At 44.0% G+C, this 17,139-nt stretch overlaps 1 protein-coding gene across 1 annotated transcript in view; it reads right to left on the reverse strand.

Moving 5' to 3' along the window:
- The window catches only part of LOC311226549 (uncharacterized protein), a gene marked incomplete at its 5' end in the record, with an annotated part of 109,156 nt that overhangs the window by 28,107 nt on the left and 63,910 nt on the right, over positions 1–17,139 (reverse strand). Inside the window, 3 exons of the mRNA XM_084311969.1 lie at positions 2,565–2,665; positions 2,801–2,897; positions 9,894–9,947. Of these exons, the coding sequence (XP_084168095.1) occupies positions 2,565–2,665; positions 2,801–2,897; positions 9,894–9,947 (252 nt within the window). The remainder of the gene's footprint in view (positions 1–2,564; positions 2,666–2,800; positions 2,898–9,893; positions 9,948–17,139) is intronic.

The following is a 17,139-nucleotide window of genomic DNA, read 5'->3' on the forward strand; positions in this document are numbered from 1 at the left end:
CGACCTGGCAACCATTTCTGCAACACATCGATACCCTGACTATCAATGAAGAGACTGAGAAAAGATAGAGCTTTACACCTCTAACTGCATTTTCATATCTTTTATTATTATTTTATTCCTATTGGTTACTGTTATTTGTGCATACTGCAGATGTGTTTGATGTCAACCTCCGGGGGTGGGATGGGGTGGGTATGAGGGGGGGGAGGAGGGAGGGAGAGGGAAAGGAAAGAGGGGAGGAAGAAAAAAAAAAAGAAAAAAAAGGAAAATGTACAATGGTTACAACTGAAATGTTCAAATAATAATTTTTCTGTAAAAAAGAATGATTACAGTATAATGTTAATTATAGCAGATAATCGACGTGCCCAAATATTAGTAGGAAGGATACTATAGGAGGGGGCAGAGACAAAATGTATAATGATCTCATTACTGTTTTTCTTTCCCAGAAACATCTATACCAAATAATCTTTCCATCTACCCATGTATGCATATTGCATATGTGCTTATTGGTTACCTCCGGGGGCGGGACGGGGAGGGAATGTGGGAGGGGAGGGGGGAATGACGGGAGGGAAAAGAAAAGGGGGAAAATGGAAAATGTATAACATGTGCAACTGTAATGTTTAACTCATTGCTTTTCCTGTAATAAAGAAAGTTAACCAAAACAAATTTTGATATTAGGAAAATATCAGTATTGGTTTAAAAAAAATCTTTACTCATTTTTTTACATTTCTATAACCTTTATTTACCCAGGCAAGCAAGTAAGAACAAATTCTGATTTTATTTATTATCAAAAGTATGCATAATGTTGTGTTAATTCCACAACAAGAGATATGCAATGTTAATTACCTGAAATTATTCAGTTTTTTGAGGGGGGAAACCCTGCATATATCGGTATTGGTTGATATCGGTATCGGAAATTAAGAGTTGGACAATATCGGTATATCGGTATCGGTAAAAAACCCAATATCGAGCATCCCTAGTAGTAGTACCTACTTACTGGTCACGGGAGGCTTCAATAACGTTTGAATGATAATCCATTTTGTAAATACATTTGTTGAAACAACTTTGTTGGCCAACGGCTCCTGCTATCTTAACGTTAGCTGCGCTCTAACGTTACGCTTAATTAACGTGCATAACATACCCGTGTTTAATCCAAACGTCCATTCGGAAACGTTGTATTATGAAACCAGTATGAGACGCTGTGCTTATTTATCGTTTCAATTCGGAAAGTTGATGCTCACATGGCTATTTTGTTTAGCCCGTCATTTAGCGAATACAAATTTCAGGGTGATGATCAGAGCCAATCAGAGGCAGATCGGGGCTGGTCTTTGCAGAATGCACGTGTTAGAGCCAATCAAAAGGCAGAGTTTTTTTTGTGGGGGGCAGGGACTGCTGCCAGACATCCAACTACGAGGAACCTAAAAGGACAATATACTACCCTATGCATACCGCTCCTTATGTGAATACTGTATACTTCATCAGATCATATATTTAGCATTTAGCATTTTTAGATTATATATTAGATTACATTTAGATTATAGATTGTAACTATTATTGTATGGCAAATATAACTGAAGACATACATACCCTCATATCGCACCTTGTTGACCATTATGTACATGTCCAGAGTTAATTATGTTATGTTAAGCATATTGATTCGTTATATTGTTTACACTGCTTTTTACTACCTGTACCTCTCCTCCCCCCTGCCCCATGCTGCTATGATGCCTGAATTTCCCCAAGGGGATCAATAAAAGAATATCTTATCTTATTAGGCAGTCATCATAAAAAAATGGAATTAGGTCTGGAGATTGAGATGGCCAGTTTAGAACATTGGTTTTGTTGTCAGTAACCGCTTCTTTGTTGATTTGGATGTATTTTGTTCATCATGGAGCTGGAAGGTCCATTTTGATCTCAGCCTGACCTCCTTGGGAGGGGGCGGATTATCATTATTTTTTAATGTCTTGGTAAGTATGGTGTTCATGATGCCGTCTATTTTAAAAGGTCCTCCAGGGCTTGTAGATGCAAAACAAATAATAAAAAAAAAAGATCACCTGCCATTATTTCAGTTTAGGCATGGGGTCTATTTCAGTTACACCCCATTGGCATGAAATAGATCCCATGCCTAGACTGAAATATAGTTTCTTTTAAAGACATTTAAAAAAGGAATAATCCAACCCCCTCCCAGGGATGTCAGGCTGGGATAACAATAGACCTTCCAGCACAATGATCCACAAAATACATCCTTCTTTGGAACAACTTCATTATTTTCATCTGCAACACAGCATAAGCAAACATTTCATAGATTGAATAATAACTTGTTTACACATAATAGAAAACATACAGAGCCCTCTCCAATTATGAAATGTCATGTTTTTGCCTTTACTAGACTTTACATACTTGGAAAAGGATGCGACGCTCCGCCTATTCATGCAGTAAGGGGTAAAAAAGTGACATTATGTATGGATTATAGGTGACATACTGCATGCTTGCACAAGCACACAATATCACACACCCAAAGAAAGGATGATGTTTAAAAGTTATAGATCAAGAAAGGGTTTGTGTACCAGAGGCGTCAGGGGGAACATCAACCTCGGTACCACAACTTGCATTGGAGACAGAACTGCTGTTAGACTTTGCTTCACTGCGTCTTCTCCTTCTTGCATATCTGAAACCACAGTAGAGGTCAATTGAGATTTCAATAATCTGTACACAATAAATAGTTATTGCAAGTTAACATTACAAGAGTATCCAGTCGGACAGCTGACTGGGTTGCTAGCTAATGCTAGTTACATAATGTTACCTTGCTTGTAGGCGTTCACGTTTCTCGTCTGTGCCTCGATCATGGGGAAATATTGAGGGGACGAAATCAGGGCTGTCACAGTCTATTGACGGTTTTCCTGAAAAGACAAAATATTACTTTTGACTGGACATCATGACTAGGAGCTGCATTTTAGAATGATAATGTCGGTGTGACCGTACGCAAGGAATTATGAAACGATTGACTATTCATTATGAGTGTTTCCCACAGGATTTTCAGAGACTATGGGGGGTGAACCTCCAACCCTCCAACCCCCCCCCCCCCCCCCCCCCCGTTTTTATTTATTTTTGTACATTTTAACGTTAAATGCATCAATCTGGTCCACTTTGAGAGCAAAATAAGAGGCTAGATCTATGATGAACTTTGTGCTCAAAACACAAAATCGACTAGAGTAGTGCTTCCCAATCCTCTCCTCGAAGCACCCCAGCCGTTCAATGTATTTGTTAAATTCCACAACCACAGCACACCTGATTCAACTTAACTAGCCATTTATTAGTTGAATCAGGTGTGCTGGTGGTGGAATTTAACAAATACATGGAACGGCTGGGGTGTCTCGAGGAGAGGTTTGGGAACCACTGGACTAGAGCATACATTTGAGCCATCAAAGAAATGAAGCAAAAGTAGTTACCTGTGTTGAACTAGTTTATTTTTTAGAAAATAAAAATATATAGTGTATTACTATTACGACTACTACCACTGCCAATACTACTGATACATCCCTATTGCCAAACTTTATATTTAAAAAATTGCAAAAAAGATATAATTTTTTTTTTTTTTTTTATTAATTTTTTTTGTTCATTATACAACTGTGGCGGGACTAATTAGACTGTCAATCAATCAATCAAATTTATTTATATAGCACGTTTAAACATGACGCTTGTCAACCAAAGTGCTTCACATAGCTAAGCTACAGTAAGTACAAAGAAAAGTATAAAATAAAATGAAAAAAAAATAAAAATCAACGGATAAACAAAGGAAAAACAGAACAACACGTCAACAAGTACGGCAAGAGTCAAAGTGAGTCAGGGAAGGCCAGGCGATATAGGTGGGTTTTGAGTTTTGATTTAAAAGACTTGATGGAGGGGGCAGATTTAATGGACATGGGGATGCTGTTCCAGAGGTCAGGGGCTGCGACCGCAAAAGCACGTCCCCCCCTAGACTTGAAGTTAGACCTACGGGTGGTTAGGAGACCCTTATCAGCCGATCTGAGGGCCCTGGCGTTGGTATAGGGGGTGAGGAGGTCTGCTAGGTAAGCAGGGGCCTTACCATTTAGGGCTTTATAAACCAATAAAAGGACCTTGAAGTCTATTCTAAGGCCCTTGTTACACACTGTTTTTGTGCTAGTTTTTATACGTTTTTGAATACGTTTGCTGTACCTTTTACACAGAAATGCGTTTTTTGGCAGATACGTTGTGGCCCTACTGAAAACGCTAAATTGTGTTTTCCGTTTTGGAGTAGCGCCAAAACTTGCCGACAGACGTGTAATCTGCACGGAGCCGTTGTTGCGAAAACGCCCATGCGCAGTAGATACCATCTGCGTGCCCCTTCCGGTGACAACAGAGTGTGTGTGTGTGTGGGTGTGGGTGTGTGTTTGGGACAGAGCTGTCCCAAATAGCTGCAGCTACCATGTGTTGTCAAGTTATTGTTATAAGGACCCCAGTCCAAGCTACAACAGTCTGCATTCCCTTAACAATTGTTTGTATTGAGCCGTATTGTATTGTACCCATTATGCAATATGTTAAATAAAGTTTACATCCATTCATTCTGCTAGCATTACCGATTGCACGAGCACTGCCACTGGCTAACATGAGCTAGCGTTAGCTATCAGACCCTGTTAGCTCAAAGCTCCTCTTTCAATCTTAACAAGCATTAAACAAAATGGCCCAGTCATCTATTCACCTTTGTTTAATACACACAGCGTTGTCTCTAATGTTATCTAGCTACTGATAGCTCCCGATATCATCAGTTTGGTGCTGGCTAACTAGCGTGAGCTAACGTTAGCTTCTAGCCACAATGCTATACTGTTATAATGGCATCTTCCATTCACGTTAGCATGCAGCTAACAATGTAGCTAACAAAGTCACCGATCTTTTTTGAGACTAAACTATCCGCTCTTGGTGGTCACTTGTGTTGATGTTAGTTTTGTTTCATCAACAAATGAGAGAGCAGAACACAGTGAATGTATCCGTTTTGTTTATTGCACTTTTATTACACTTTGCTGAAAAAGAAGTGCTGCATTGGGTAAATAGGCAAAGATGGTGGCGCCCGCCTTGTTGACATTTTCTTTGCAGGAAGTGTATTGGCACATTCAAGTTCTGATTGGTTGAGAATTGCCTTCATGTTCGCCACCTACTGCCATCTACTGCTTTGGCAGTGTACTACATCACTGTGCTCAGGTGACAAAACGAAAGTGTGACCCACCTCTCATACGTTGCGGCGAAACTCACCAGAAAATGAAACGAAAGTCTAACCGCAGCCTAAAGCGCACCGGGAGCCAGTGGAGGGAGGCAAGTACAGGGGTGATGTGGGCTCTCTTCCGGGTACCTGTGAGCAGTCTAGCGGCAGCGTTTTGGGAGAGTTGTAGATAGGCTATGGTGGATTTATTTAGCCCCAGGTACAGGGAGTTACAGTAGTCTAGGCGTGAGGATATGAAGGCGTGAATTACTCTTTCCATGTCTGAGGGGGAGAGAATGGCCTTGATCTTGGCTATGGACCGGAGCTGGAAAAAGCACCCCTTCACCACCGAGTTTACCTGCCTATTGAAGGAAAACTTGGGGTCAAAGAGCACGCCCAGGTTTTTTACAAAGGGCTTGACTAGGGGAGACAGGTTACCCAGGCTGCTGGCAATGACACTGGTTTGGTTCAGAGGGCCGAAAAGGAGGATTTCACACTTTGACTGATTGAGCTGTAGAAAATTGTGTGCCATCCAGCATTTGATGTTGTCTAGGCAGGAACGAAGACTGTCAAGATTGTTTGTATTGTTGGGTTTCATGGGGAGATAGACCTGAGTGTCATCAGCATAAAAATGGGATGTTGTGTTTTTTAATGATCAGACCAAGGGGCAGCATGTATAGGGAGAATAGGATAGGGCCAAAGATGGAGCCTTGTGGAACCCCGCAAGAGAGAGGCAGAGGGGGAGGAGCAGTTTCCGATATTAACGGAGAAGCTTCTATCACTGAGGTAGGAGGTGAACCATGATAGGGCTGTGCCACTGACACCAACTGCCTGGTCTCGGTCGATGAGGATAACATGGTCTATTGTATCGAAAGCTGCACTGAGGTCTAAGAGCATAAGGACAGCACAGTCCCGGTTGTCGGTAGTGAGGAGCAGGTCATTGGTGACCTTAAGCAGGGCAGATTCTGTGCTGTGGTTGGCTCTGAAACCTGACTGAAATGTGTCCAGGATGTTATTCAAGTGCAGTTTGGGAGACAGCTGAGAGAGAATAGCCTTTTCAAGGACCTTTGATAGGAATGGGAGCTTGGAGATTGGCCTGTAGTTATTGAGCTGGGTGGAGTCTAGGTTGGGTTTTTTCAGAAAGGGCTGGACCGCTGCATGTTTGAAGCAGGTTGGAACGGTACCAGTGGCTAGGGAGGTGTTTATGATAGAGAGGATGATGGGGACAGTTGTGGGAAATACTTCTTTGAGAAGAACAGAGGGAACTATGTCAAGGGGGGAGGTGGTTGGTTTCATGGCTGAGACTATATCTGTGAGAGTAGAGAGGGTGATGGGTTGAAAACAGGCCAGGGTGGATGAACAGGGCGGCGAGACATCTAAACTACGTGTAGGTGGGTGTGATGTTGTTTCTAATTAACTCAACTTTGTTTATGAAGAATTTTAAGAATTCCTCACATTTGGTTGGAGACACATCCAGACTAGTTCTAGGGGGGGGGCTGATGAAAGAGTTAATGGTGGCAAAGAGGGTCCTGGGCCCTCATTTATCAATTTTTCTTAGAAAGTATTCTATTTTCATACGTAAGCACAGAATTTAGAATGTGTGCATGCTCAAAAAAAACGGATTTATCACACGTGCGTACACAGGTCCTACGCACAGTTGTCTTGATAAATATCACCTTTCTCCTAAGCTGGAGCCCGTGCACTGTTTTAAGTATTTGCATACCAGAACCGCCCCGATTAACCATATACGGTAATGGAACACCCCCATGAAATGTGGAAAAGTGGACTAAGCCGAGGGAAGCGTGTTGTACATGGTGATGTCGGATATTATATCTATTAACTTCCTAAAAGACCATTGCTGCCTGGACACCGCAAACACTAATAAAGACCATTAACCACTGTTTTGCCGTTGCCCATTGGTGTCATTAATGCATGCTGGAATAAGAATGCCTTTCTTCATTTATTTTTAATATTAATAATTATTATATTACAATAAAAGACAGCTCCGTCTTTTAATACACACATATTGTACAGTAACGTCAAATAAATACTACAGTCCCCGCTGAAATAAAGGTTCTGCACGCACATACCAGCAGTGATCTACAGCAGTGGTTCCCAAAGTCGGGGTCGCGACCCAAAGGTGGGCCGCGAGCAGCCACGGGTGGGCCGCGAGATGATTTAAAAAAAATAAAAAAAAAACAAAAAAAAACATTTTTTTTATTTTTTATTTTTTATTTTTTTATTTTATTTTTTTTGTCAGGCCACTGAACTTAGAAGCAGGCCAGGACAGTGTTTCTAGTTGTATTCTAAAATTCTATTCTATTGTATTCTAAAATGTGACTATATGGTTTTATATTAACTTAATAAATAAACAAAAACGAAAAATCTACTTATTTCAACGAACATTTCAAACTAAATAACAGATTATGCACATAAAACGCTGAAAACAACCGAAGCAACAATAGTATTTTAATGAGGCTATTATTATTATCATTATTATTTTGCAACAAGTTAGCCCTCTCATAAATAGCACATATAAATGAATAACTAACTTGAACTAACTTAATAGGATTGAAGTGATATTTGGCTTAAAAAATCGGTCGCCTGGCAAAAAAAAAAAAAAAAAAAGCCAGACGATGTGCATTGGGCCGCGGCTCTCTGACGCCTTATTTTCTGGGCCCCGGCCTGAAAAGTTTGGGAACCCCTGATCTACAGCATAAAAGATAGCCACTTTATAATACTATTCTGAGTAGATAATTCATCTGTATCGCAACAGAGTCACAGATCTGGTCGGGGCAGGTAGCATTATGTCGGGAAAATCTTTATGAAATAAACAAATGTGAATTAAAGAATTTAAAAACGAAGTTTAGCATATTAAATCGTTTTATAAGCTTTCTGAGTAGATAATTCATCTGTATCGCAACAGAGTCACGGATCTGGTCGGGGCAGGTAGCATTATGTCGGGAAAATCTTTATGAAATAAACAAATGTGAATTAAAGAATTTAAAACGAAGTTTAGCATATTAAATCGTTTTATAAGCTTATAGCTTTTTTCGTGCTGATTTGAGAAGGGTCCAGCTGCAGCGCCGGAGAGCAACTCTCAGGGCCAAGATAGCACTTATACTATTTTGAGAGAGACAGCAGAGAGACAGACAGCAGAGAGACAGACAGACAGACAGACAGACAGACAGACACTGTTCCACAGTGTGTGTGTGTGTGAATGCGTGTGTGTGTGTGTGTGTGTGCGTGCGTGCGTGCGTCTACTAGTCTCCTAGTAGAGACTCAGCGCCCCCCCCCCCCCCCCCCCCCCCTCTTGACCAGCTCCTAGTAGAGACCGCCCCCCCCCCCCTGGACCACCTCCTAGTAGAGACTTCTCTAGGAAGAAGACGAAGATGAGGATTAATGACTTGACTTTTCTGGTTACAGCTGTGTACTGCAGTGAAAGGATTAAGTTTTGCTTGCGGTGGTTGCAATTCCCCCTCCTCATCGCAGCCCCGGTCGTACAGTCTCTACTAGGAGGTGGTCCAGGGGGGGGGGGGGGGTCTCTACTAGGAGGTGGTCCAGAGGGGGGGGGGTGAGTCTCTACTAGGAGGTGGTCCAGAGGGGGGGGGGTCACTACTAGGAGGTGGTCCAGAGGGGGGGGTCTCTACTAGTGGTCACACACACACACACACACACACAGTGAAACAGTGTCTATCTGTCTGTCTCTCTGCTGTCTGTCTCTCCGGCTCTGCAGCTGGACCTTCTCAAATAAGCACGGAAAAGCTTTTAAGCTTATAGCTCCAATTTGGGTCCCAAATTGTGGTACAAATGAAGGGGGTGTCTCGGGTAGTGGACTCTAGTTAATATTATGTTCTCTCTGCAATTAGACTGCCCCTCATTCATTCATTCATCCCTATCTGATGCTATCTCTGGAAACAGTTCCTGCGAGCGCAGGCAGTGCACCCGATAACGCTATATATAAACCTGCATTCATTCGGAGAGAAAGACCTATTCCACATGCTATTTAGGGTTTGACAATAATTACACTAATATCGCTATTTCACAATGAACTATAATGAATTACGGGGGTCATACAGAACACGTCAGTCAAGCTTATTTCCGCGTTGAAACTAATGCATGTAACTGATGAGAGCTATGCCGTCCGTCTGCAGTCCCCATATTCTACCACAGGGCGTCAGCTACGCATGCTCTGGGCTATGCGTAGACATAAGCACAAAGTCAAGTTCACGTTCAAATTGATAAATCCCACACTTTGCTTAGAAATGGTCGTACGCACGGGTTAAGCACATATCTGTGCGTACGCAACGTTGATGAATGAGGGCCCTGGGGTTTTGAGAGTTACGGATGAGGTCTGAGAAGTATGCGGCTCTCGCTGCTTTAACTGCTAACTGATATCTGATACGAGTGTCTCTAAGCGAGAGAGAGACATGGAGTCTATCATTTTTCCACTTACGCTCTGCTCTCCTGTACTCTCTCCTCTGGGCTCTGGTGGTGTCATTTAGCCACGGCTGGCCTTTAGACTTTGTTTGTTTTTTTAGTCTAAGGGGGGCTACTGAGTCCAGAATGTAGAGGCAGGTGGAATTAAACAGGGATGTGAGTTCATCTATGTTAAGGTGAGAGGGAGAGGCTTCAATAGTACAGATGTTAGGGGCAGCTAGGAAGGCGGAGGAAAACTTACTGGTTGTTAAGGGGTTAATGCTGCGGGAGGGACGCCCAGGGGAGGGGGATTTGCCTGGGGGGAGAGAGAGAGAGAGGAGGTGAACATTACAGCATAGTGATCAGAGGAGCATGCATTTTCATCAATATTCATATTTGACACTGAGAAATCATGGGTTAAAACTAAGTCAAGTTTATGGCCTAGCTTGTGGGTGGCGGTGGTAGTAAGCAGAGTGAGTTCGAATGAGTGGATCAGTTCCATGAAATCAGACACCATAGGCTTGGATGGGCAGCACACATGAATATTAAAGTCACCAAGATCAGGATTCTGTCATGGATGGACATGGTATTTGACAGAAACTCGGAAAATTGGGATATAAAGTCCTTGCTGCTAGGGGGCCGATAAACGAGGGCGATTAGGAGAGGTTTGTCCAAGGCAACCATGGTCAACTGAACTTTAAAGCTGGAAAATTGTGCACAGTTCACAACACGGCAGTTAAAGGAGTTTTTATATACCAAAACTAGACCACCTCCTTTTCCTGATGATCTGGGTGTGCTAAAAAAGTTACAGTCACTGGGACACATTTCCACGAGATGAGTGAACTCACCAGGGGTAGCCCATGTTTCAGTCACCATCAAAAAATGCAGTCCGTTTTTGGTCACAAAGTCATTTAAGACGAAGGTTTTGTTGGAGATGTGATTCGCGTTGATCAGAGCCATTTTCACTTCAACTGGGTCGGGGGCAGCAGTGGTGGTATAATCCGATGACGGTGGTATCCACACCAGCAGTGACTGTGGCGAGGTCATTAATGGGAAACCCTGTGTACATACCGTACTTTTCGGACTATAAGCCGCGGCTTTTCCCCCCATTTTTCGACCCTGCGGCTTATATAACGGTGCGGCTTATATGTGACTCGACGTGACCAAACCCGAAAATGTAAAAATCAAAATATTGCTTTTTTGACTGCATTGAAATGTTATTTATCTGTTCCCTTATTTGCTAAACTTAATACAACAAATTGCGGTACAAATGAAGGAGGTGTCTCAACTTGTACAACTTGTAAATGAGTTAATTCTTGTTATTTGTCCGACAGTATTGTGTCCCAATGCTAATTACATATGGTAATTCAACATTAAAACACCTGCGGCTTATAGTCCAGTGCGGCTTATATATGTACACATCATTCAATTTAGCTGCTGCGGCTTATATTCAGGTGCGGCTTATAGTGCGAAAAGTATGGTATATATATATAATATGATTTTGCATTCATATAATTCTATATACGTCTAGTAGGGCTGGGCGATAAAATGATAACGATAATTATCACGATATATTTTAATAATCGATATCGATCGATAAAAAAAATATCAAAATAAAAATATTCTAATGTTGTGACCTGCAACAGGGCCGTTTCAGGGCTCTACGCTAACCTTTTTCCCAAGGAGCACATGTGCTCCTAAATGAAAAAATGTAGGAGCACACAAAGAAATTTAGGAGCACCCAAAAATATTTAGGAGCACAGTGAAAATATTTCAAGTAACAGAGTTTATTTTTATTTTTTTTAAATAAATGTATATTTGTACTGTGCGTGCATGTGCAAACGGGAACAAGACACACATCTGTGCAATAGCACATACCACCAAAATAACTGGCCCACTGTGTGCGTGTGTGTGTATTGGCGTGTGCAAATGGGAATGGGACACAGACATTTGAACTATTAAGTGATTAATGCCTACTGTGGCAAAGTTGTAGCCAACAACTAGGCCTAATAAGAAAGGCAGTGACATTGAACAAAAAGGAGACACTGGCATTACCACCAGGGCCATCAGTAGAGGGCTATTTATTTATTGAAAGAGTTTTGCTGTCTCCTGGTGTAAATTAGCTCTTGCTACAACCTTGCATGTTTACATTTTGTATTTTGTACTTGATGTTCATTAACATGTGCTGTCCCTATCAAATAAACTATCAAATCAAACTACTGCTACAAAAGTAACAGTCACTTAACTTTAGCTTTTGCCCCTTTTATGCATACAATGACTATGCTTTGGCTAGTGTTGCTCTTCTAGAAAAATAATCCTTTCAGGGTTGCCTATTGAAATACTGTACACCTCCAGTACAGAAACATTGTTTATGAGTTTGCGTGTCAGGTAGACCATTGCTTGACAGTCGATTCTGCCAATTACGTCACACCGCTTGCACTCCGGCCGTCCGGCGCTGCAGCTGGACCCTATTGCCCACCTCTGCTGTTGATAACGCTAGCCAAGTTAGCTGTACACACATACACAGTGGGCCAGTTACTTTGGTGTAGGGATGTAACAATACATTGCAATGCATCGATCCTAAGGGGAAAATTCAACTGCATCGATTTGAAAATGTTAGAATCAATTATCGCAATTTTAATGTGTACACAGTGTTGCTATTCTCATGTCAGTTACAGCCAACACGACATACGCTACTGGATTCAGCGTTATGATTAACAAAGCAAGGCATTTGTTTTGTTGCATTAACGTTATATTACTATTGCTATCGATAAATCTAGGTGTTCTCAAATCTATTGCTATTGGTAAGACTAGAATAAGTTAACTTAATGTTACTTGTGTCTCGGAAAACGCTCGCATATCGCAATGGCGGACTCTCAGGAAGTAAAAGAGAAAATGAGAGCTTCCGATTGGTCATTTCATTTTCTTTTTTTTTAAACCAGTCACGTCACTCTACTGTGATTGGACCGTTGGCTTGAGTGCAATGTGGGACTTGTCGTTTTTGAACGATTATCAGCGGAGAAAAAAGCACGATTGAGGCTGTAATCTTCACTGGCACACCGTGCAAGTAATTGATTTTTCCGTTTCGCTCACACATATTTCTAGGGGCATATGCAAGCAATATGGTCGCACTGTAGAGCCCTGCGTTTTAAAACCAGAGACAGTGGACAGACTTGTCTTTCTTACCTGCAACTTAAAGTAATGGCTTTGCTTGTCCAAATGACAATACTGACCAAATTGAGATTTATTTTTCTCTTGTCCATTTATTTTATTTGCTTTCTAATTTAAAATACAGTTTGAAACCGTCTGTACACAGTAGGCTATGTGTGCTAGCAGAGCTAGTCTTCAGTTGCGAGTCACGGTGCACATGTGCAGTGGTTTGTCCACCAAAAAAGCGCCAAAAGATAGAAAATAAACTAGCAGAGTCAGAACTATTCAACTCCCCTGGAGCCACAGCCAGCAGAGAAGCCTGTTTACTTTTGCTTTCAAACCAGCTGCACCCTGAGAACTGGAGTGTGAGGGGCTGTAACACTAAAGATGGCGGCAACGACAAAGAATTGCTGCAAAATAAACATACATCTGTTGTTTAAAAGAAAAAAAGAAAAGATAATTAATACTTATAACATCGATGATTATCGATATTGAGTGATATGATAACATTATCATATAGTTATCGTGATATAATTTTTGGCCATATCGCCCAGCCCTACCGTCTAGTTCTTTATTGTTTTTGTTTTTTTACCTTGCTTAGTGTGCATATTCTAAGAACCAATGGAGAAACATTCCACTGCTCATCTTACTGGTATGATGTTGCATGTGACAAATAAAACCTTGAACTTGCACGTGGACTTGAACATCAATCATGTAAATTGAACCATGTCATCTGTGCGGGAGCTTAGAGGACTGTATATAATTATCACCTTAGGGGGGTGTGGTAGGATGCCTTAACTCTTAAACTAATTGTACCAAATACACAACTGAGTGAATAACTTAAAATGGAGTCACCTAAACTAGAAAGAGCGAGGAAACTGTTTGAATCATAATGCTTTTATATAAGCAAAAAAGGGGAAAAAAGATACATACAAAATATTGTTATCACGTTACACAATGCCTAATTAAATACCATTACTAAATTTAGATGGGCGCCCAAATAGTTCTATTAAAGTGTTCTGGCCAAACGTTGCCGCGGTTACCACTGTCAGAGGAACAATTCCCTCTGCAGGATGAGAGAGATGGAGAGAGTTAATAATCCTGGGGGTGAGAAAAGGACCCGGATGAGTTCTGTGATGAGGAGTAGTAGACCGCTGCGTGGTGATGAGGGCGGGAAGACGCTGCCCGGTCCAATAGGCGCCACCAGTCTGCTCCTGCAGACCAGATGCTCCGCTGTGGTGGATCCGAGTGTCTCGCTCCGCTCCGTGGTGCTGCACGGCGCACGCCGACAGCTGCTGCAGACACGCTGGTCCCCTCTGTACCACAGGCTACTGCTATGGCTACTTCTTAGGACTAGTTGTGTCCTTTTACAGCGACACAGACCCTATCTAAATGTTCTCTGGTCTGTGTTATATATCGACTGATATGTCCAGTATAGAGCAGCTATCGAAGCATGAGCCGAAGCTACTTTAGGTATTAGCGCCGAGCTAGCTAGCTTCGGCTAACTGGTAACGATAGATGGGGAATACTATAGTCCGCTGTAATATGCTAATCCCAGACGTTTACTAAACATCGAATTAGCTGGGTACTAAAACTCACTCTCTCTTGGTGGTATAATGTCCGCTTGGTAAGCCACTTTACATACTTGGTCACCGTCAAACTATAACGTTAACAAGAGCAACGCTGGGTGTACGTTTCTCTCTAACGTGTCCGGTCAAGTTCAACGTCAACAAGCTCATAGAGGAAGTGACGCAGATACGAGGGAACACTACCACCTCTGGCCCACTAGATGGCAGCACCGTCATATAACCTGAGATGGCATCAATAGGCAGACAGTGTAACATTATGTGGTAAATAATAACTTAACTCCCACATATCAACTTAAAGGGGGATTATTTTAGGTCTAATTTTACCTAATTGCAGACCCTTCAGCACAGCCGCCCCCTGATTTGCGGCGCTAATCAGTACTGAGGTCTGCTGAATGTCTAGTAGTCACTCAGGCTGGTCAGAGTCAGAGTACGGGGGTAGTCGGATCAGTCGAGCCACTGGTCTGTGGTATGTTCTTCCTCCGACATCCACGATAGCAGAGCGGACTCTTCCGTCTTGCCCTTTTACCACACTCTTCACCCCTCCGGTGAGCCAGCGGGCTCGGGGGAGTGCCTGATCCACGATCATGACTGGGGTTCCTGGTTCTAGGTTGCCTCTTTCAGTGATCCACTTGCGGCGGCCTTGCAGCGATGGGAGATATTCGGTGGTGAACCTCTTCCAGAATTGGTCGGCTAGAGCCTGACTATACCTCCATTGTCTTCTGCCGATGATCTCGGTGGAGGCGTAGACCGCAAAGGGAAGGGCCGCGTCTCGCCGCCCCATCAAAAGGCTGTTGGGTGTTATGGGGTCGAGATCGGTTGCGTCGCTACTGACGTACCCCAGTGGCTTGGAATTCAGAATGGCTTCAATCTCCACCAGCACGGTGTTGAAGACCTCTGCCTTCGGAACCTGTCCTCTGAGCGCGGCTGCTAGAGCAGCCTTTACTGACTTGACCTCTCTCTCCCACGTTCCACCGAAGTGGGGTGCATTTGGAGGGTTGTAGGAGAAGGTGACCTGTTGGGAGGCCAGCTCGTCCCTCAACTCCTCACTCATCTGGTGGTAACTCTTGATGAGTTCAGCTTCTCCTCCCTTGAAATTCGTCCCGTGATCAGACCATAAGGTATGGGGTCGCCCTCTCCTTCCAGTAAATCGACGGAATGACTGGAGGAAGCTGTCTGTTGTCATTTCAGCCAGCACCTCGAGATGGACGGCTCTCGTGGTGAGGCACTTGAAGATGATTCCCCATCTCTTAGCAGTTGCTCTCCCGATCTCCGCCTTGATGGTGAAGGGCCCGAAGCAGTCCATGCCCGTGTTGTGGAAGGGCGCTTCTTGGAGACGGAGGCGGCAGGATGGGAGGTCAGCCATTCGTGGCATGATGGGTTGGGCTCTGAGCTTCTGGCAGTCTGTGCATGACCGTTGGTAACGCCGCACAGCCTCCCGGCCGCGAAGTATCCAGAACCTTCTCCTGAGCTCCGCGAAGAGCCGCTCCGCTCCAGGGTGATACAATTTGGTGTCATAGTGACGAATCACCAAGTTAGTTACCGGATGCTTCGAGGGGAGTAGGATGGGGTGTTTGCTGTCCTCAGTGAGGCCCTGAGCCCGTCGTAGGCGGCCTCCGACACGTATGAGGTCTTTCTCGTCCAGTTCGGGGGCCAGTAGCCTCAGCTTGCTGTCTCTTGGTAGCTCCATCTTCCGTCCCAAGCACGCCATCTCGATCTGGAAGACCTCCCGCTGCACCCTCTGCAGCAACATGATCTCAGCTGCGGCGTAGTCGTCGGCGCTGAGAGGGGTCGGGTCTCCGGGTTCCGGTGGTGGAAGGTACGTACTTGGAGCTCTTCTAGGGTCTGGCAATCCTCAACCTTGGGACAGTCAGTATTTGAAGGGTCTTGGAGTCCAGTGAGGCCGCAGAAGATGGACTTCTTAAGTTCCACCTCCACCTCTGCGTTCTCCAAGTTCGGAGGAGAAGGCCAGTCTTTTTCTGGCTTGCGTAGGTAGTCGGGTCCACGGTGGTAGAGGTTGGGACGTGCCAATTCCTCGAGGGTCGCACCTCTGGTGATCACGTCCGCCGGGTTGACATCTGTCGAAACGTATCGCCAGCAGCTGATCCCCACAAGCTCTTGGATCTCTGTCACCCTTGTTCCTACGAATACTTTATATCTGCACGAAGTCGACTGGATCCACTGGATGACTGTTGTGGAGTCAGACCACATCGACACCGCGTGAAGGGGGAGGTGCAGCTCTTCCTTCAGCATCTTTCCCAACTGGGCTCCACTTAGAGCTGCGCAGAGCTCCAGCCGGGGAATGGATTGCTGCTTCTTGGGTGCAACTCTTGAGCGTGCAAGAATGAAGGAGACGTGGACTGTGTCGTCGGGCTCCATCGCGCGCAGGTACGCTACTGCACCATATGCCTTCTCAGACGCGTCACAGAATACATGAAGGGAGAGCTGGCTGCCGGTCAGACTGACGCTCGAGGGAAAGTAGCTCCTGGGAAACTCGATCTGTTGGAGGGTGGGGAGCTCTTCTTCCCACTTCTTCCACTTCGCCCCGAGTGTCTCTGGTAGGGGGTCATCCCATCCCTTCGCCTCAGTCCACAGCTCGCTGACCAGAGCCTTGGCACGAGTCGTGTAGGGGTTGATGTAACCCAACGGGTCATATTGACTCGCCAGAGTACTGTAGATCGACCTCCTGGTTACGTAATGGCGAGTTTCGATTTTCTTTTGCCGGTAACACAGGGTGTCAGACTTGAAACGCCAGAGGAGACCCAGAGTCAT

Source organism: Notolepis coatsorum, assembly GCF_963971535.1.
Source record: "Notolepis coatsorum genome assembly, chromosome: 4".
NCBI classification, from domain to species: Eukaryota; Metazoa; Chordata; class Actinopteri; order Aulopiformes; family Paralepididae; genus Notolepis; species Notolepis coatsorum.